The sequence below is a fragment of the Gadus macrocephalus genome, chromosome 3 (assembly GCF_031168955.1).
Source record: "Gadus macrocephalus chromosome 3, ASM3116895v1".
In the NCBI taxonomy this organism is placed as follows: Eukaryota; Metazoa; Chordata; class Actinopteri; order Gadiformes; family Gadidae; genus Gadus; species Gadus macrocephalus.
In genome coordinates, this window is record NC_082384.1 from 17,099,662 (window position 1) to 17,122,858 (window position 23,197).

The following is a 23,197-nucleotide window of genomic DNA, read 5'->3' on the forward strand; positions in this document are numbered from 1 at the left end:
ATTGTACGGCAGGACTGGGAATAATCTTCCAAAGAGAAATCAAACAGGCGCCATTGTGGGGGATGGATCACTCTAAAAGGAAAAACATTGCAACCCGTTCTATTCATGTCTATAAAATGACTAACCCTTTAATAGTAGGCAGAGCTTTTTGTCTCCAAGGGCCTCATTTAAACAATGCAATAGCTACTAAATATGTTGATTAGTAAAAATCCTTCTCAAATAATTATCTTTTGAGGCTTGCCATAATCTTATTTGTCGGGAAGCAAAAGAGTAGTGGGAGCACCACCATGGAAAACATTCCTGAAAACAATATACAGCACACGCTCACTATAACAATGATCACAACGGGGTCAATGGCTTAAAAGTACCACAAAGTAAGGGTGGGTCATCATTATAGGAATGATCCTCCTTCCTAGAACTCCTTGGTTTGATTCTCAGTGTTCGAAATCGAGCTGAAACCGGGAGTTGACTTAGACTTTAATGAATCCCATTCATCCATATTAAAAGTAAAAGGAATTGATCACTTTTTTAAGCTGTTTTAAGGGGGTCTGGGGATTGCTAATCAAAATGCAGGCTCACTAGGGAATGGCATCAGTGTTAACATTAAGTTCTAGGAGACAAACAAATAAGGTTAAGTTGCCTGGGTGTTCAGTAAGCGGCGATGGGTGAAGTTAACGCTTTAGACTTCTAGGTAACTAAATACGAAATATAATATACAATCCCAATCCAATGTCATTGAACCATTTATATACTTGTTAAATGTGCTGGAAGTCAAGGCTGTGTCATGAAATATGACGCATAGAATGCGATGCCACCTAGCTTTGATCACAAGCACTGATTCAAAAATAGTAAGAATTATTGTACAAACAATTAATCATTGAAAGGCAGTTTGTGTGAGGCCAAGACTTGGCTCAGCTACCTCATCATTAACCACCTCAAAAGTTAGATAAATACAAGCGCTCTGCGTCTCTATTGACTAAGGATGTCAACAGTTAATCAGCTAACATTTCTGACCGTTTACACATCTCGGTCTATAGGTTTAATTTGCATATACACGGCGTAAGCACCCTAAACGAAGCTCTGTGTGGGATCATTTCCTCCAGAAAGGAAACAAAGTCAAATGTAAATGTGTGTGTTACTCTGCAGTTTAGTAGTAGTACTAGCAAATATGCTGTACCACATTAAGAACAAGCACCCGGGTGCCATGTCCGAGGATGGCTCGCAGCCAAAGATCACGTCGCTGCTAGCCGGGGGGAGAAGAGTAATGTAAAACTGACGTCCCTACTTTTGACAATATCCATTCTTATACAGTATAGTTAGGGTTGGATTCAGGAGATTTCGATCTGTTTAAGCAGTTTATCAAACACGAGTCAACAATGTTACACCAGTGTCCAGAGAAAAGCAGTACCTCAACAGTTGGCCCAACTTTCATGACTAAAAGGCAGGCAAGGACCTACTGACCTATTGTTAGAGAAGACAATAGAAGCCAGCAGAGAGCCCATAGTACAGGCTACAGTCAGAAAGGGGACAGAGTGAAAGGTGGCTTTTGAACCAACGTCGTCATTGAAAGTTCACACCACTATGTTCCACCTGAGTACAACTCTGCTCTGGGGCGTCGTGCTATGCAAAGCCGCCATTGCTGGCGGTCGTACTGCCTACCCCTCAAAGGTGACCCAAAAACCTACACCTGTGCATGCACATCGAAGGATATAAGAGTCTTTAGTATATAGTCTTTCAAATATTTATATCCATCAAGTCAAATAGCAGAGGCTTTTATCAAAATACTACGCATGTAAAGTAGCAAAAGGACAACAAGACTGCCAAACATCAACTGCATAGTGCAAGTGTCTCGTCTAGAGATAAGCCACAAAGCAAGAGCTTCTCAGAATTCTTAATGTTGAACCAAGTGCTGCACCCCGTCGTCATAACAACCTGAACCTGCACCAAGGCTTTTATGACGTTGAATGCATGCAGGAAGAAAAGCGAAAAAACGACGAAAAAAAAAGGAACGACCTGGTTATCATGAGAACATGTGCACTAATAATAATGCACTTGGTTTTGTGGCAAAGGAAAAGAAACGCATAGCCAATGAATCACCCTGCACGATGCCCTGGCAAGCCCCATTCAAAACGTGTGCACAGCATTGCTATGACTGAAAGCCTGTGAATGAGAAATAGTGAAGTTCATTATGCAGTAGGTTGGGTGCAACTCGGACTAACAAGGTTGAGTGGGGTGTTGACATGTGGGGGGGGGGGGGGGGGGGGGGAAGCAAGCCAAAAAAACAGACAGCTCTTCGAACAAGTGAGTTTATGTTGCCCTCTAGAGGCAAGACATAAGTTCACTTTCTCTTTCATTGTGGACTCTTTCACAGTAGAGATTTGATATTTGGAAAATGCAAAGCCAGGTGAAACATGGCGACATGAAAGGTATGGAATACATGTGAAAACTTTCTTACCTGTGTAAGCAGCACAACACCGGAGCAGCACATGGAGGAAGGGGAGGAAAGAAAATTCTCTTAGCAACAGGGACTTATGAAAGGGAACTTGCATCTGTTTATCCAATTAAAATGTGAAAAAGGAAAACACCATTCATGCTTTGTGCAGACTTTTGTTAATGGTGTTCTCCCCCACTGTGAAGTCTATGCCACAAATTGAAGTATGAGGAAGCAAATTAGCGCGGTATTTGCACAAAAACAAGAGGAGCGCTTCATTTTCCATACTGAATTCATTTGAATGCAAGGGATGATGAACAAATGTGACACCAGTGCAGCACTGAGTCTCTCCATCACACTAGGATACTCTGGTAGCAAACGGAGCACTTGACAGAATGTTTTGTGGTGGTGTAGTGTCCAATTGCTTCGCTGTGCAAAAATGGTCCACGAGATACAATCATCTCAAGCTTCAGTTAAAAAAACATAACGAAACAAACATTCAGTTCATTGCTTTCTCCGACGGTTCCACAGAATCGCCTCAAGACACAATAATACACTTAATGGTTTTATGATAACTTGGAATGGGTGTGTTGTGCTTGATATGAAAGTATTTTTTCTGAGTGACAGGGACAGAGCTCCTAAAGTGGATGATACAATTGGCATTCATCATGATACAATTTCAGACCGAATGCTTTCCAAAATCATGAAACTGAAACAAATTGACTTCATAAAATCTATTACAAATATGTTATTGCAAAAAATATACTATCAAAATTGTTGTGGTCGGTGCTAACCCAGGGGTGTTAAGACAGATAGCATGCAAGGCCTTCGTTATCCAGATTAGAGGAATCACTCTTCTTCATCAAATGCATTGACACAATGCTCTGCTAATTCTTCTGTGATAACTCATCAGCTGCACACTAATGCAACAAGTTGATCAAGAGGGAAGCCTAGAGGATTTATACACAGGCTGCCATGCATTGTTCAGTGTGACAGTGTGGTTAAAAAAAAATAAAATCAATGGCTATCCAATAACCAATTTAACAACACTTAAAATTGTGTTTAAAATCATCTTCAGCTAACTGGATGCATAAGCAATCATGATTATGAACCTTGGGTCTTTATATTAATTCCTCACAAGCTCCTCACATAATAAAGTCACTTTAGATTTAAAATGCTTCGTTCAAGGTCAGGAACATGTATATTACTTTTGGATTAACCTCAATCCATCAATATGAATTTCATAACAACCGGAAAAGTCCACAGAGGAAATATCAAGTCTCTTTTGCATTGGCAATCATTTAGAGAGAGTCATTGTCACACATTATATGACTGATTAATATATTCCCTGCAGTCTTCTGAAAAGACTTGATGACGTCAGACGGGGGATGGAGGGAAGGGGGCAGTTGAAATGAAGGAAGATTTAAAAAAAGATAAAGTGTATATAGCAGACAGAGCAGAATGTGAGGCCTTATAAACACTGAATCAATACTATGCTGCCAGTCTACTACACATTGTTATATTATTGAGCGGACAGAAGTGGAAAGGGCTCTATATATAACTTTGATTGAAAGGGTCCAATCATTCTGATGACATGAAATTAGAGGACATCACCTTGCGCTTGCGTTATCGGAAAGAGCAGGAACCATTCAAGTATAAAAGCTGTCACGATACTGAAAGAATAGCGCGGAAGGAAAGTAAAACATTTGATAATGTCACACGCCGTCAAAATTCCTACAATGATATGGTGGGCGTTGAGTGCCGATATGGATGTTGAAAGCACATAACCACATCATTTGGGTTATTCAGGATAGAAAGTCTAAGCTTTTTGAGGCATGTGAGCAGCAGGCAAGGAACAACCTAGCTCCTCTGCGGTTCAGACGGCTTCAGAAGTCTCAGACAGAGAAAAACGAGAATATAGAAAACCAGGCCCTTGATGGATTTTAGTTTGATTTTTGAAAACTAAAGATTCATACGTCAACATTCAAATACTACAAGATGTTGTCCCCACAACAGATTTTTTCTGTACAGATTTGTTGATCTAGAGGGGGCATATCTTGGGCAAGCACATCCGACAAAATCTGATGTGGCAGGCATTCATAAATTTTACCTTGAGAATGGCTTTACCATCGGATGTGTCCTTTGGGCAGCAAATCTTCTATTCAGAGACTGTCAATTTTAAAAAGGGGGCCTGGTGGCACTGAAAGCCCACGCAGTGGGTCCCAAAAGGAGCTGGAGAACTGTCAAGACACTATAAATAGTGATTCAGGTCAACATTGCCTCATCATGGTTCGAACTTATACACACAAAAGGCAATTTCTTTGTTCCCTGGCTAGACGCCCTGGTCTTTGTCTCAGTTCAGGCACCACGCTTGTTATTGCACATAGACACGGTTACCATAATTGGACAGGAAGCTGATTGAGCTGTGCTGTCCGGGCAGGCTGTGCTCACTTTGGTGAACATGTTAAGGTAAGAGTGACTGTAAAGCCCAGGTCATTTATAAGGTGGACATAGTTTATAAATAGGGGATGGTTCAAGCCCAGACATACTCCAACTCCACATGAAACACAACGCGAATTCAGGGTGATGCTGTGAATCATGTTACCGTCATCTGTGACACCATGTCGTCTACGAACGAGCAGCCAAAATGGAGGCCAAAACTCAGTAGATATGTCCCTTATATAGATTTTTTTGTACTGAAGTAAATCATTTACTGGAAAATAATGAATAGCTGTTTAGCCTATGGCTAGAGCTAGAGCTACATTGAACCAATTCTGGACTGATAACCTACCTGCCAATTTTAAATGATTCATGACAGGATTTATGTCATTTTGTGAAGGTAAAATCCACACCAAAATTGATAATGTAAAAATAACAGCTGTAGGATACATCAATTAGCATTTCTGTTTGCCTGAAAAGGCTGCCTTCATGACTCACTGGTAGGAGGGAGATTAAAAAGTCAATTTGACTAGCCCAGTACTCAGTAATACAAACAATTAATATCTCAATTATTTCCAATTGTATGAAAGGACTGCCTCCATGTTGGAATAGGGCAAAGTCCAAATGCACATTTCAATTCACAGCGAGACTGAGGCAAGTAGGTTTATCCAAATCGACACAAAGCTGCAGCACTCACAATCCATCAGCTAGTGACTATAATTCATGAAAATGCATGCCAAAAATATACCAAATAATGTTTTCAATCTTTGGAAGACACATTTTTGGCAAATTAACACAGAACCATCTCCTTACAGCCTCAAATAGCATACATATGCTGTCTTTACATTAAACTGCACTGTCCAATAAACTGGATCTCTGACACCGTCCACAAACTTTTACCATGGGTGAATTACGTGGGAGCCACTCCTAGGGTTATAAGGCTACCATATTATAAACCTCTGAACAAAATACAGCAAAAATGGCAATCAACTCCGGTTCAGGGTCGTTGCTCGTGCTCTCACAGGTGGATCTGCTGGCTCACTTGAGATACAACACTAGAGGTGGCACAGAAGGATGGGTGGGGGGGGGGGGGGAGATATATAAATACATAAAAAGAAGAAAAATATGACTTTAAAAAACGACTTGAGTGAGAGGCTCATCAAGGGAGGTAAAATGGTGACAGTGTGTGCATCACCGTGATGTCCTCATTAACTAGAGCGTGACTGGGAAGAAGAACAGAGCCCAAACCGAACAAGCATCAGAGGTGCAGCATTGAGTGTTAAGCAATGGGCATGGGACGAGTCACACCGATGGCCTTCTTCATTTCCATACTGACGGTCAGGAGATGTGACACATTCCCTACGGCAGTGTTTCCCCGAGCCCCTCGGCAGTGTGGGAAAATGTCAGTGGTAGCCCCCCCCCCCCCCCCCCCCAAGCAGGTGGGAACCCTGTACGCATGCTTCATGTGCACTGCAGCATATGCATCGCACTATAACATAATAATATAGTTTATCTGGGCACCGGACGGAGTATTTAAAAACAGCCTCTCAAATTCACTAAACCACGTGCTGGGAAGAAGATGCTCCCTGCTCTCCCACGTCCGTGTATGACAGGGCATCGCGTTTCTACTAAAGGTAGAGAAGGAGTGTAAGCCACTGTGCCAACAGATAGAGAAATCAAACCTGGTGAAAATTAGCCTTTATAATCAGGCTTTAATACACGTAGTTTACATTCCTTGAATCATAAACGTATTCAAAAATATAAAACACAAAATTATCGGGACCGGCATATTTATGTACGTACGCCTCCATAATACGATAAATGCCCTCTTGCTTTGGCTGTTGCCTTTCTCTTGCTTCATTTCAATGCCAGCCAAGAGCACAGCGTGGCTGATCTGGGCACTGGCTGTATTGCTTGCTGTCTCGCTTGCTGAGCGGAGCTATATGCCTTACCCTGGAATGGTTGTGCAGCTCAGAATAGCCTGTGCCAGATGCCATGCTGTCCTCTATGTTATTTGGAGCCTGAGGGCAATAGTATCTCATCTTGCTCAGCGTGGTGGATCTTGCGGAAGGACAGACCATGTGAAGTGTTGTGTTGATGCATCAGCTGTGCCTCATTTACCCACTCTTGGTTGTGCGGCGTGGTAGAGGTCCATGTGCACGGGACAGATATGGTCCATCTCATCCCTAGGAGTGGCCTGAGATCACTTGGAGGAAGGAATTGGAGTCAATGGTATTTGTTGAACCGGATGCAAGGGGCATCAGTGGTCAAGTGGTGTCGAATCACCAAGCAGTCCCAATATATAGAGGGGAAAAGGTTAAATAAAGTAATTTGTTCGGGAATGTTAATAGTCCTGTAGTCCCTACCCTCAGTGTGTTGGGGGATGCTATGTACACGACAAACCAAAACTTTTGAGAGACACAAAAAGTTTTTTTTCATTTTCACCACACACACTCCTCCATCAACTCAATACAATACTATATAAACATATCCAGAAATGAACAAATTAGAATAATATGACAATTGTCATTTGGTTTCTTCTTTGACAATACAAAGATCCATCATATAATCTATGGATGCATACAGATTGGAAAGCAACCACCCAAAGACAGAATAAATGGTGCCTAACCAAAGAGCCCTTTCCTGCACCATGGCTATGTGGCAGAATTTGCCTTTCAAACTAATCTAAAGAAAAATCAGTCAAAACAAGTTAATGTGCCACCCGTGTTTCAAAGTGGCTCTCCCCAACAAGAGGCTGCACGGCCCATGAGGAAACCCAGGCTTGATTCTGGAAATATTACTATGCTCTCAAACTCTCCCCTGAAGGGCTTCTTAATAAAGAAACCCATCGCATGAAAGGACATTTCTGTTTAAAACTTCACAGTGGCTATATCTTACGACACATTGCATCAGTAGGAACAAAATAACTTCAAAAGATAATCACTTGACAGCTCTCCAAGATGTCTCCCCGCCTATTGCACAATACTGTTAAATCTGTCAGCCCAAACTATCAGATATCATGTTTTAGCCCCTCAAACTGATGAGGCAACGGGAGCGAGCGCCCTAAAAGCGGGTGGAGCGGCATGATGCACAGTCAGGGAAACCTCCATCCATTTACCACATTTCATCTGCTCAGCTCCAAATTAGTGGAGAATGATGTGCCCTCGGCCCAGACTCCTCTTATCTGAGCTGCAGGCAGTTTAACATTGGGGCTGGAGAACCAGTGCAGAAGCAGGGAGTATTTTTTGGGATATATGTATAGAAAGGGGTTTCGGGAAATAAGTCAATGTACAGACGGAGCACTCTTGGGAAAGGGGACAGTAAACGGTGAAGTTATGTAAACACTCGCTGTAAGGTTAATGTAATATAATCTTTGAATTCACTCCTGCTTTGACCCCTTTCCAGGCTGGCTAAGCTTTCCCCTTTCATTTTTGGGATGTACTGAAAGTGCAATTCAAAGCTATATTTACCTTTTAGAAATATACAAACGCAGCAGACATTTTAGAATAATTACGAAATCACAACATTTTACCTAGCTATAAGCCATGATCTGATTTTCACTATAAAAAAATGACGCCTGTTAAGGTCACTAACAGCCAACAACGTTTCAGAATTTGTGAAAAATTGTATGGTTTTTAGAGAATACTAAGTATGAGAGCAGATTATACTTTCCGCTAATGCTTTATCTGCATCTAGTGTGCCATCACTGTCCCTAGTGGTGATACAAAGAGCTTAGGTGCACACGAGGGTCAAACACTAAGATCTTAGTGCAGAACATAGAAAGGGAAAGTTTCAAGGTGTCCCGGGAATCTTCTCCATTAGCACATAGAATACTCTTTTAGCCCTTACACGACATTCAAAGTCATCAACCGCTGCACTGTGCACATTACAAGACTTATTGGGCATCTTCATGTTGACATGGACACAAGGAGGAATACCGGACGGATCTGCTGGTCTCCCAACTCAAGCAAACGCATGTGAGAAGTGATGCTTCAAAAAATGTAGGTCCTAGCGTTCTAAGTTGTTTTTTAAGTGAAAAAACAAGGAAGAGAAAGAATAGAATATGGGGGCGAAATTGGTTTGGGAGAACAGCCCAGCGAGGATAGTGTGTTCGACATAGTAGTTCACACTACATGATCACCGCTCAAGGGAGCACGCTGTGATATGACTGAGCTGGGGCTTTTGTCTGCATTTTCACAAAACTTGTGGGCGACTGGAAAATCAGGCTAAAAACGTCTGGTGTGAACTTGCCATTAGTGTCTCAGGGGAGTCATGCAGACAGCTATGATTGTACAGAGTCAATTATATGCATGGTTCATGAAGCTCTACTGGTATCAACACTGCCGGTTAAAGGGTTCAATTCCCACTGGCGCCCACCCATGCTAAGAATGTATACACTCAGAGTTTTGTCCAAAAAAGGGGCCTATCAAATAGCATGTTCAAATGTCATCTACGCAGTACAGTAATTTTTTTGAATGCAAGGATGTTGAGTTTATCCCATTATTCATTCATATGGTTGCAAGTAGATACTCAGGTGAGGTTGAAAATATTATTGGAGCCCACACTTATGCACATCATGCTCCAAAGATAACCGGGTAAAGCAAATGCAAGAAGAGATACTGATCCAGAAAGAAAATAGAAGTGCGAGTTGGAAATATATTTTATCTCATTATTGGTCGTATATAGAAGAAACTAGATATTCATCTGCAACGTAAATTTAATTACAGCTTGTATATATGTGAGCATTCCGGCCTTCTGTATCCATCAGAGACAGACTCATGCATTTAATTAGACCCGCTAGATCGTAGATTATCATAAGAAATAACAAAAGAATGAGAACAATTCAAACATAGTGTGGCCTCTTAAAGGTCTGCTTGCGCAATGGAAGCAACCAAAGGATTTGAAAACAAACTTATTCTTACCAACTCCTACAGATGTACTGAAGTATATGCTTTCCTCCTGCAGAACACATGTGTAGCTGATCTGGTTGCATGCTTTGATTATTCACCCTCACTCATGCAAGCCGCTGCTAAATAAATACATGTGAATGCAAATATAATCTAGGGCAACACTGCATATGTACCATGTACATGGTATCAATACTTTTAATTTTAGGAAAAACAAAACTTTTTAAATCTTTATTTTGGCCCAGAAGCAGGTTTTAAAGTGGTCAGCAGACTCAGCACTATAGCCTGCATGTAAATCAAGACTAAATTGGACCACTGACACCCTGTAAAATCCAGGATGGGCAGTTCAATAGACTCAACTGGAGCGGCAATGAAGAGACAGAAATGATCACCAGAGGAAGCCACCACCTCATAAAGAGCCCATACAGAGCTTTTAATTTATCCTCCACAAAAGCAGCCTTTTAAAAACCAAAATGTTTCAATCCCTTAGTTCAGTTTGGTGCACTCTGGCTAACTAGACCTTTGACAACTATTTAGTGCATGATTGTCAAGTGGTGTACTATCAGATGAAAAGAAAAGTATTTCTGTAGAACTGGCTTAGAAAATGCTTACAAAGTTATAGTTACCAAAGTTACCAGGGCAGGGCCAATGTTTGCTACGTGTATAATGTGTAGAAGAACTTCAAATGTTTTATTTAAATAAATGTCAGCTAAGTCACCACAAACTATTTCATTTTGTAGTTAGTCGGTAACAATGGCGATTGAGCCTATGGCCCACTGATTAAAACCCTTGCATTTGCAGTATTATGAAGGTTATGAACTGGGTGTTCGAGGTTTTCCTCCCATTCACTCAAATCACAAACAGCACAGCTTAGGGTCACGTTTGCCAAAGTGAATTAAGCAGAAGATCTTTGACTTTGCTCTCAGCAAACATAATACATCTCCCTGGCTCAGACGTTGTGCTGGCCATAACTAGAATACTCCAAGAAGCTGAATGGCTGACTCTGCAGTTTATACAACAAATTCATAAAAAATACTAATGAAACCAAAATTAGCATTCTACTCCTTTACTCTCACAGCTTTGGAGCCAGGGATAAGAATAACTTGGATCAGGGATAGCCAAGAGGAATAAAGACGGCATGCACATCAACGACATTTTAGATATTAAGAATAATTGTCTTAACATATTGAGCCAATATGGAGGAAATTACTAATTTTAAGACAATTATTCACATTTTGTTGGGCTTCACAGAAATGTTTTAAATTATGGAACTTTCTAAAAAAATATATAACGTTAATTCATATGTAATATACAGAGCTGAAAGTTAACCAAAGATAAACATGAATCATTTAAAAGTAGACATTGACTTGATCGCCATAGGTTAATCTCAATGAATGACGTATCTTCCGTCAATCTATTCTTTAATTAAACTTATTTTTAAACGGTCTGTCTTCTTTGTACTTATATGGTATTAACTCTGTCATGACCTCTGTGACATCGCGGCTATGCGGTAGTAGGTCATAGTTTGACTGTGCCGGCCAAACCCTTAAAAAGTATGCCTTCTATACACAGCTGCAAGGCACAAATGAAACACTCAACCATATCAACTAGCTTGGGAACCAACATATTTGACTACACAATCCAGGTAGCTACGCTTGGCAATGACCATGACATGTACAGTTTTGAACATGAACTTACTCATGAACGACAGTTTTTTTAACTTCTAAAACTAGCTTCAGCAGAAATTCAACTTCTATGAATGCAGAATATCAGTAGAATGCATTTTGAACACAAAAGCACATGAATGCATCTATTAGCCTAAAGGAATCGTCCAAACCCTAAAAATAGGTTCATTACTTGCAGTCTTTTTAAGGACACGGGGTACGGTGGTCGGGTTCACTGCGGGTGGAGGGGACAGAGAAACAAGTGCGTCTACGCACGTAGACCAAACCTTTCATATATTTGTAGGGATGTCAGGATGAATGGGGTCAGGATGAAAAATGTTTACGTCTTTAAAGTGTCTCAAATTGATTTATGAATATGCATGTATGATTATTTATCATATATAAGCATCATATAAAATAAAGAAATGTAATTAAATAATATTTAATTAAAAATAAATGTTTTACAATTTCATTAGTTGATCAATGCAAGAGTATCTCAGGGCTGAACTTTAGATACATAAAAAAAAAAAATATATATATATAAATATATATGCTGAGGCATGGCAGTGTCCATTGGTCAAGGCGTAGGAGGAATCGACCTCCACTTCCCAAACACAAGTGGTAGAGGAAAATAAGTCAAAATAGGACGAATACAGTGGATGAAACATGTTGCGCGAGTGTTTTTGTGTAGGATTTTCAACCCCCTATACTCCATTTTAACCAATGCAACATTTCCGGTCCTTCTGAACCATCAACTAAACACCAGTGTCAAACAGCGATCTATCATCACGGAACGAATGTGCACATCCATGTCCAGGCTCCCAAAGCCAGCATGGGTCTGTGAAGTTGAAATGACTCCTGACATTAAAGCGTTCCATAAGGAAGTAAAGTGTGGCCCCGTAGACCACAAACTCACCCGGCGGCGACAGAAGGGCAGACCCTGAGCGATGATGTTGATGCTAAATATCTTGAGGACCTTCTGAGGGTGTACGTGCTCCTCAGACACATCCTTAGGCTCCGCTAGGTGCAAGGCCCGACTCTCTGCTTGGCTAGCCTTCTCTCTCTTAGCCTCCTCCTTCGACATCTTTCTGCGACCGACAGCAGATGAGAACCGCGAGATGGGGCAATGCCGCAGCATTGTCAAACAAATAAACAGGGTATCAACGCCCCATATCACTCAATCGACCCGGGAGTGCTGTTCTTCCTAGCGCAAACAACTCTGTTCAAATAGATGTGCGCCCGTCTAGCCAGCACTGTAATGAGCCACTGGCTTTCTTCCTGTTTGTGCTGTCCTCTAAGAACTCTCGTTCCCCGCCCTCCCCGGCCCGACTCAACTCAACGCCTCACTTTAAAATATCTCCGGGGCGTGAGGTCACTGCTGCGCCCCATGCCAGGAACAGCAGCTGCCATCGGGGGGGGGGCCGTGTGAAGAGAAAGGATGGGAGACGCCCAGGCCTCGTCTGCCCCGGAGGAGTCACTGCAGAATCTGCCTTTGTGACCCCGTGGCGCTGGCATGTGTTCCGCCAGTCATCATACGACACCTGTGGTCCCGGAGTTTCCTCATCCTCCATCCCTGTTAGGTTGGCAATCCCTGAAGCAACACAGTCCTAATGGACTGCAGGCAGGAGGACCACAGGACTAGCACTCAAGCATTTCAAGCTTCAGCACCGCAGAGCCCTGTCCGCAATGTGATCCGTTTCCCCCCTTTTTAAACATTTGAATCTTTTTTTGTATGAATACAATTTTATAAGGAGGTGTGTATTGGATAACGTTAGCATTGTACTTATCTCCTCATAGGGCAGCGGCCTTAAAGAAATTCCACTAATTGGGTCTTACTATGTCAGCAAATCAGCGAGTCTATTTTAGGGGGCCAATTACAGTTGGCAAGTAATAGCGAGTCCCACACATTAAGCTACGCTTCATTTGACACATTGTCAAGATTCACACACATACCCTTTACAGGATTGCTGATAAATATCCTATGTATCTTTACTAATTAATTAACACTTGGTTTCCCTGTACCAAAAGACATGCAGTCAGGAACTTGCTTTCTGTACGTTACCAATAGCTTTTAATTATTCAACAGAACAGGAGCAGTGTAGCCATTATCTTGTTTACCCTCGACATATGCAAATTAAGCAATATTGTAAACCTACTGTGATCAGGAGGCGAGAACTAATCAGTGAGACTGCTCGGTTTTCTTATAGCCCAGACCTTTAGAGAGCCTTATTCTATATAGAGGATACATGAGCTCTCCAGCTAATCTCAGGCAACCAAGCTACGATACTCAGAAACAGCGATGTGCTTGAGTTTCCATAACATGATCAGCCCAGGGTAATTGGTAGGAAGCCAAGCAAGAATTTTCAACCTAGGGTGTTGTGGAATAGTCTTTGAGGGGTTGGTATGTAGACCCTCTTGACAAGGGCAATTGCAGTTTTAATTGTCACGGTGCTACAATATAAAAAAGAAGTGGTACAGATAGTAAGAAATATAAATTGCCCTTTGAATTTGATGGTAGGGGAACTATTTGCACCGAGCTGGCAATTCAATCAAGAATAAAAACAAAACTGACCAAAAAAGTCTTTACGGTGTCCGGCTAGTTTTCTCAGCCGAAATGGCTGAAAATTTATCAAAAGTAGATAAACTAGCATTAGTCTGTACTATACATTAACAACAAACACCAATGAACAATTTTTCCAACATTCCTCTATTGAAGGATAAACAATTCCATTATAAGGAGTAATGCTCAGACAGAGTTTCCATTGTGACAAAGTCAATGTTTATGGCTCAGGAGTACACACTGCAGACAATACCAGACAGAGCCATCCTACCTAATCCCTGTAAGTATGTCATAAAGCCAAAGAGCTGGATCGGGGAGGGGGTACTGCTAGCTTTAAACTACCATGAGACAATGCAAACACTGTTCATCAAAAAGTAGCTACAGAAAGGTTGTGCATGTGTGTGCGTCTATTAGCGTGCATAGCTGTGTGGGGGGGGGGAATTGTACAAGATTGAGCCTTTTCCATTTAACAGGCTTCCAACAAAAATAGCATACAATTATGAGCGTGGGGTTATTTTCAATAGACTTTACTAATTGAAATGCTTGAACTACACCTATAGCTCCCCCTTTTGGCTTGCCTTCAGTTATCTTTTAGGAATGTTTTGTCACTTCGCTGAAAAATTGAAACGTAGAAACAAAAGCTATGATATGATTCATAGTAAAGGGTGTCTATGGTTTGACTAAGCATAGCCTCTGCACTCTTGCTACAAATCAAGGTACTGTCAGGGTACCCACTCTTAAACGTGGAAACCTGGTGAGAAGCCATGAGCAAGATTAATATGAATGGTCAGAACTTGGCAATAAACACGGGCTGCAGCATTGTGAGCAGCAGCGACCTGCCCAAGATTGTGAGCTACACATGATGAAACTCAGCCGACTGGGTCCATCTAGTGGTTATGACTAGAACACATTGCTGCCAAGCATAGGGCAATACCATATGTAGGCAGTAGAACTAGCCAGATGGGTTGTTTATGATGCTTGTTACTACATAGCGATGGATTATATCACTGGAAGAAGCAAAAGGGTCGGCATAGAAGAGTCAGCATTTAGTAGTATAGAGAAATCTTCATTGTATCAGCATTAATCCGGGATCCAACAATCCTAAAATATAACAGCAAAAGTGCTGGGCTGAGACGGCACAGAACCTGGGCCGGAAACCTGTTTTCCTTTATCGTTGTAGACATATTTCCAAAAAAACCAGTATAAGGCCTCAGAAGGGTTAGGATTATGGGTGTATTTCTACAGTGGCCAGTCAACACTAATTGATTGAAACCTTCAGCCACTTCTTTATAGTTTACTAGCACTGGCAGAGTTTGCGATGGCCAATTATGCGCTTACAGATCCCTACGTCCAGCAACATGTTTGGATCTAAACAAATATGAAGAGAAAGAAAGTGAACTTCCCGTTCAGATAGATTTGAGCTATCCTGCTCAGCTCACTTGAGATCAGAATCTAAAGTCTGATTTGTAAGCCTATACCATCTCCAACACAAGTTTTGCCCACAAACACAATCACATGCCATCTTAAGAGATCAAACCTATATAGACATAATGAAGTTCTGTGTGAGGCCAATCAGCCTTATAAGTATTAACTTCTCCTCTCTAGAGCTCCTACTCCACAGCCACTTAACTAAGCCCGCTTATTGCCACGCATGCAGTGTGTTTAAACAGGAAATAACCATAGCTGCTTCCGATGGGTCCAGGTCTCCATGAGAACAGTGTTTTACAAGGGTGTGAATCACTGTGCGGTGGCGGTCTGGTGAGTCAGCCCATTATGTTGGCATGGGGGTTGAGAGGACCTCAGTGCCAGATCTGCCCCATCAGTTGACAAAGACAGGGTTACTGAGATGACATCTACTCCTTGCCGCATGCCTTAGCACAAAACATTTGAAGATGCAGGGCTCCAGACTGCGACCAAAATTTGAGTGTGCGACCGAATTTTCCATCTGGTCGTGCATGTGCGACCAGTAAATTTGCCCTTTTTTTTTTTTTTACACGTTAAACGTGGAATGGGCGCATCAATGAATCCGGAATCTTTAGCAGGCCAATGAGTTTATGAAGGACAGGGAATGGCACTAATGTGTCGAGGGGGAGGGTCCTAGAGATTATCGAGCGCGCGTAAACGTCTGTGCGAAGGAGAACGATTTCACAACCGGCTACGTGTGTTTACAATGAGCAAGCAAACTACTGACACGTTCTTCCGACCATCGGCTAGTGTGCCAGTGCAAGTCAGTCCTGCAAGGGTCTTATTTTACAAACCCTGCACCCGCCCGTAGGCCTACCCGCAATACATCAAACCGCATCCGACCCGTGTTCCGACAGTAGCCCGACCAGACCCGCTATAAATTGATATCGACACCCGACCCTCACCCGATGGAAAATTAGAAACATTAGATGGGAATTACACTATCTGGTGTTTGGCTTGGTGCTTTAGATTGTTGTGCAAAAAAAGCACATCATCCACTGTTGACGGTTTTAGTTGACTCCTCCGCTCCTGATAAACATGTCCAGCACCGGTGAAGTCTCGCTCGCAATCGCAAAACCCGCGCCCGACGCGCGCTGTTCAGGCGTCCGACCCGACTCATTTCATCCAAATTGTGCGGGTCACCCGAACCAGTGCAGGACTCTGCTTCAGGTGCCATAAAGGGATATTCACACGGGATTTTGTCGGGCCTGATAATGAATCCTCAATGGAGAGGCGAGCAAGCAGAGAGGATGCTCAGCGTCCTGTCAAGCAGCACAACAAGCGGGCGCACTCCCGTGAAACTGTCGCTTCCGTACTTGTCGAACGCAGGCATGCGCAAACCTGGAGACCGTTGGGATAGATGAGAATCCCAAAAAAATGTGACACTGAATTTGAAACAGCACATTGTAATGTCTGCATCTATTATTAAAATAGTTATTAGCAATACATTGAAAATTCGTAGAAATGTGAATATTTGGTTGGCATGTTGATGAACGGTGTGTGCCCCTAAAATTTTTGGTTGCGCCACTACATTTTTAGGGGCTGTTAGGGGCTACAGTGCTCCTGGTGAACAAAGTAAGTCTGGAGCCCTGAGATGATACGAATGTTGGAGATGAACACTGAAAGATTGACACCAGATTCACCATTTATAGATAATAGATAATTGTTTTTTAAATAAAGTCATATTCAGCCTTTGATTGAAAGCTATATGGATATCCAATGGTGCGGATTTGTTGGTAACGTAGATATATCACTTCCTGACCAACGGTTCACAAGCAGCGACTGTAATTCAACGCCAGGCCAGATATGCAGCGACAGAAATGCAGACACAGAAAGGATCACCTCTGAATGTGAAACCTCCGAGCTGCATAGCTGTTCACAATATGCAAGGGCCACAGGAGACCACCACCGCCAACACATTGCTTCATTAGCTTAGCTTGGCCTTGGACACAAAGCAGCCCTGGAGGAGAGCGGTATAGAGCCCCTTAGAAAAGGCATACATAAATATGTCCCGATCAAATATTCATGAAGGGATCTGTGATGGTCAGGCTCTAGGGCTGCAGCTATTGGATAAGATAAGGGGAGGATGCTGGGCTTTTCATTGTGGTGATACTGCACCACAATGCCGAGCAAGTTCAGTTTATCAAAGTAAGTGTAGACCCTCTCCATATCAGTGTAAAAAATAGGCTTCATCTTTAACGCTTAAATGTAGGGGAAATAACGATACAAGGATAATCTATAAATGGATAGCCAATCACTTGAATCAGTCTAAGCTGAATGTCTGCATGTGATTGACAGGTAGAGATGTGTGTGCTGTCCACTATGTCTGCTTCTTCTGTTATGTCCCATCAACAATTATTGTCTATATCTATTATTACCTTCGCCCCACTGAAGAGCAGGTTCATGATTAGACTGTCTGGAATAACAGGTGCACCTGTTCTCAATACAAAGCTGAGTGGTGTGACTGGTGTTTTGGAATGCAATATATTGGAAATAAAAACACATAAAATGCATCTGCCAGTATAATTTCACATGCGAATACTTGGATGTTGAACTCACAAGAAGGCAGGTAGGAATAGGTGAGAGTACTACACTGAGGTGGCTGTTAATTTAATGATAGTAAATTCAGTGAGACAAGAGCAATGAAGGAAAATAAATCAAACAGGCCGATACCGTGTGATTTAAAAGGTCTCAAAGCTAGTGTTGATACGGCCCATGAATTGACAGAATGTAGAGTCGTGTACCAAATCCCTTCACACTCTTCAAACACTCCGCTTATCACAAGATGCCAGCAGTTTATCGGACTGGCATTTTAGAAAAAAAGAACCACATCGAGTTTCATCCTGCAGAGAAGTAAAAGGACAGCAGCACAGTAGCAAACACTTCATTACCTGCTATCTGCGAATACAGCGGCAGTGCACGCCTGCCCGGTGCCCTATTGTGCGTGTAAGCCAGGACAGCACAGGCAGTCCTGGCCCGAGCAGATGGCGGCAGAACTCTGCACACCAGAACAAATCTTGTCGCTATTGGTTTTCATGGCAGCAAGGTACACATCCTCTCCATCAGGGGCCGAGATGGGAGTCAACCGTGAGCCGCACATTTATACATTTAGCTAAAACCCTATCCTATTGATTATGATGCTGGTCAAACATGCATTCAGCCAGCTGTTGGGAGCGTGTAACAGACTAATACACCCTGGCCTCGGGTCTGTTTTCCGGCTTTATCCCCTTATCGTGGCTCTGCAGAGCGGTCTGCACCCCCTGGCCTATGCCTTCAAAGAGACGCAGTGAGATGATTCTGTTTACAATGCTGACGGGTCGATATGAACGAGCCATTCACCAGAGGACAATGGAAGGTTGAGAGGGCGCTTTATGCTCCCTTGGCTGAAATATTCATGTACAGTGAAGCTTGTTTAAGTCAGAATTGAAAAGGATATTGGGGTGCATTGAGATGAGATTAAATTAGATTGGTTTTTTATTAGTTTGTTTAGAACTTTAAACTGCAGATACTACCAAAAAAATGCACCTGCAAAACTTTTTGGGCAAGAGTTTGAAAACAAACAATGCATCCCATTCTGGTAATTAAGACAGCTAAAATCGAACTTTGCGAATGCTCGACTTGAAGACATGCAGATGAGTACCCACAGGCCCCGTCTCTCTGCCGAAGATATATACATAAAGAAAGTGTTGCCTGATCGAAACCAGCAGGGAAGCTGTAGCCGGAGGAGCATCGGCAATGAGGACCAGAAACGTTGGGCGGCACAGTCATGATCAAAATGGACATAAACATTACCGTTGGTGCCCAGAGCCAGACATTCAAACAAGCTGTGCTGGTGGTTCAGTTTCCCCATTCAATCTCCCACCAACTGCTCTCCTTGCAGACTTTCCAGGATAGACATATAGAAGTTAGGCGCACACATTTATGTATGTAATCAGCAAGATCATCTACTAGGCTGCTGGCAGTTTAATTATATCCCAAACATTTGCCAGTGAAGCCAATATATTTACAGATTATTCTATTTGTTAACAGCCGATCATGAAAACTAGTGATTCCATTGTGTTTTTTCTTCTTCAAAAGGTTGTCACAATATTTTTGCAATTAGCCTCTGTCAATTTCAAGATTTATTCATGCGAGGCCTCATTCTATTAAAATTACTGAACTATACACAAAAAAATTACTTGGGAGTCAAAATGCATTTAATGGTTGGAGTAATCAAACATTCTCCAGAAGCTAATGCATACGGCCCTGTGTATAGACATCAACACCTGCTCTATGCCACCAGTATCCTACAACCCTCCTGCAAACCCACCACTCAACATTTTGACGACATTTAACCCTGCATATCGTATGATTCGTGCCCTTTTAATGGCTTCAAATAGAAAGCTTAGGGACATCTGCTCAGTGCAAAAATCAAAAAGGACATAGGGTGTCGGTGAAGGGAATTGAGGTGACACAAGGGGGGGGGGCGAGAACTCCCAACGACAACGCACATGCATAAGCAGCTTGTACTCGCTTAGAAAATATGGTTGCACGCGTTCTTGTTCAAACCAAAATGTCTGCAATTTTGTCTGTAGCTAGAGCCCTATCCTCTACCTGAACCTACATGCCTGCTGCCTGTCTAGGAAATGGTCAAGGGGTCCTGTCATGGGGTGAAATGGTCCGTCAATCCCCTGGTGCTCAACACGGCGTTAGGCTTGCCATGGATTTAGAGAGCAGCCGGAGAGCAGGAGGTCCAGGAGCGACCCGACACTGGGGCAGGGCAGAAAGAGGCAACAGGATGAGCCAAGGGTCGTGACCTTGATGCACTGAGCCCACGGCGCCAGGGGCGTTTAGTGGTCGAGTGTCAGTCCGTCCTCTTTGGACAGCCCGTAAAAGTAGCAATCAGCCAATTAGGGACTTTTAGGAAAAGGCTGTTTAGGAATTCTCTTCAGGACATGGCACTTACAAACTTAACCTTATTACTGGCCGAGTCTCAAATTTCAGGTAATTCAAGAATGACTCTGGGGAAATAGAAAAGACAAACGCGATAACAAACATTACGCGAGCCTAATCAGAGGGAAGTGAGTCTAATTACCGTGGCGACATCCATGCCATTATCGCTTTTGGTTCCCGTTGAGTGATTTTAAAGAGCTGAGACTTTGATGCCACATAGGTAATGAAATCAAATAATGACTAATGCTTCACTGGGTTAAAAATGTGGATATAGAATCTATATGGTAAAACCGGATGTTTTCAGACAGACAAAGGTACAAAGACTTTGCAGTGTCTACTGTGCATTAACTTTTTACATTCAGTCTCACTGGTCTGAAGGACAGCCATTCTTCACAAGGGATCAGTGGCTCAGAAAGTAGACTACAGTATACATTGTAGCATACGAATACAGTTAAAGAGCAACAAATAAATCACCTTCAAGCCCTGCAGCCTTGTGTAAAGTTGTCACTCATCAACCCATCTGCAAGCCTTTGATGTCCGGCAATGTGTTTTCGTGGCAACTATAATAACACCAAGACTAAAGCAGCACGTGGAGAAGGCTACGGGTCTATTTTAATTTGTTATGGCATTCCAGATATGGAGGCCTCTGTGGTCGCTAGACTGAATAAAGGGGACTGGTAAAGGCCAACACAAGTCAATTAAACAATGCCAAGACCAATTTCTGGAAAGATTGAATGTAATCATAGTTCTTACACACCATGCATGCAATTGTGTTGAGAAATGGAGAAGACTCAAACCAAACTAGGATACATTTTCCCTGGCTTTTATGCTTTTAAGAAAATGATTTGCGTTCATCCATTTCGGAAGACGGCCGAACATCGTCAAGTAGCCGAAAAACTGATCTGTTCCAATGCAGATGAATGGTTCAATTGTGAGCCTCTTTTGAAACTTATTTGGTCTTCATAGGGTACATATTTTATGTAGTTAATAATTTCAACCACAAGGGGGAACTCTTGCCTTAAATGTACGAGGACATAATCCAAATTCTAAATATGTTTATGTCTGACAATAAACTAGATCTATCCATCTATATAGATCAATATTTCTATAAATCAATAGATATATATACCTCAAAATATGTAGAAACCTAATAACCGGATGCATAAAACACGAGTTTGGCAGCAGTTTCCCTGGGATGGAAGTCATGAATAGAGAGGAGGGAGCCCGATTCTTACCTTCTTTTTGTTAGGCGAGCTTTGGTGTGTGCGACCCGAGTCCAGGCTGTGGACAGAAAGATTGTTCCTGAGGGAGGGAGAGCGCAGTCCATCCTCTCCCTCAACGTCCTCCTCTTCCTCCTCCTCCTCCTCCTCCTCCCTCCCGCTCTCAGATTGTTCAAAGTCATCACTGTCTTGGTCCATCTCCTCCTCCTCGTCCTCCTCTTCCTCCTCGTCGTCGTCCCCCTCCTCCCTCCGGCCCCCCTCTGTCCTCTCCTCCCCTTCCTCCCGCTGGTTGCTACTGTTGTTGTTCTCCTCCTCCCCCTCGTCCTCGGGCTCGCCCACCGACGGCTCGCCCTGCGCGCCCGGCCGGTCCTCCCCCCACATCCAGCGGGCTCCTTTCTCCCCTCCTTCGGCCCGCCCGTCGGCGGGGGCCTCCTGGCGGCGGGGCTCCTCGCCCCCCTCCTCGGCGGCCCCGTCTCGCCGGCCGTTGCTGACCCCCGACTCGCCGGGCGCCCATGGCTCCTCCCGCTCCCCGTCGACCGCCGCCTGAAAGCAGATCAAACAGGTATGCTTCATCCGCAGCCTGACACGGACTGAGGGGCTTAGAGCGGGATCAACCATACTGGGGACCGCCAACGTCTGTCCTATGAAAGGCAGCCTCACATACGAAAACCTGCAGGTGGAAACGGAACAGCGGCTGTTCGGGGAGCGCACGGCACCAAAAACCCGTCAACGCTCAAAGAACTAATGCTGAAAAGTTGACTCGGGTAGGTTGACAGTCAAGACGTTTACACGAAATCCGGGGGAAACACAATGCAACGTCTTGTCGGGCTTACAACAAAGACGGGATGCGTGTGGATCACAAGAATGATCGTTCTCAGCCCGTCGGCTTTTTGTTTTGAAAAGACAAAACAAAAAGTCAACACTTCCATATCAAAAGCTAACAACCAAAGAGGACGTTACCCTGAGCTGCAGCTGGGGCTGCTGCGGCTGCTGTTCCTCCTCTTCCTCCTCCACCACCACCCTGTTCATGTGCTCGTCTTCATCGCCCTCCTCAGCCGCTGCTTGGGGCGTCTGGGCTGCCGAGGGGGCGTTACCTTGCGCCGCAGGACCCCCGGGACCGCCCCGCCGACGCCTGCTGCTGCTGCCCCCCGACAGCAGATCCTGGTTCATTTCCAATAGCCAGCTTGCTACCTCCTGAACCTTCACTAGGCTGTCTGACGAAGAGAAGGGCTTGGCATGCTGTGGATGTAGAGGGGAGACAAGACACAAAGAAAAAGGAGAGAGGGCGATGGACCAGAAGAAAGAGGCGGGGGGAGAGAGAGAAAAACATTGAGTTATCGTTCTGCTTATGAATTTGGACTGAAATTTCAAAGTTTGACAGTAGAATAATATAGAAGCCCAAAAACCAAAAGAGGTTGGAGCGCATAAAAGAGTTGTTTACTCAAGGCGCATTTCTTCCAGGCAGTGTATTGTTTCGCGGCAAAGTGATATATTATCGCTTATCACCCCCCCCCCCCCCCCCCCCCAACCCTCCCCACAAACACACGCACACACTCAGTCACTCTCTAAAAGACAGCCAG

The 23,197-nt window shown here is 43.3% G+C and overlaps 1 protein-coding gene across 2 annotated transcripts in view; it reads right to left on the reverse strand.

The window, feature by feature from the left end:
* fbxw7 (F-box and WD repeat domain containing 7) overlaps positions 1-23,197 on the reverse strand; it is an 86,182-nt gene that overhangs the window by 34,360 nt on the left and 28,625 nt on the right. Inside the window, exons 3-4 of one of the 2 annotated variants that reach the window (XM_060047662.1) lie at positions 22,578-22,856; positions 21,633-22,160 (exon numbers count right to left, since the gene is read on the reverse strand). In XM_060047662.1, the coding sequence (XP_059903645.1) occupies positions 21,633-22,160; positions 22,578-22,787 (738 nt within the window). In that variant the 5' untranslated portion in view covers positions 22,788-22,856. Of the gene's footprint in view, positions 1-12,357; positions 12,751-21,632; positions 22,161-22,577; positions 22,857-23,197 lie in introns of those variants that run through there. The other variant, XM_060047663.1, reaches the window with a different exon arrangement.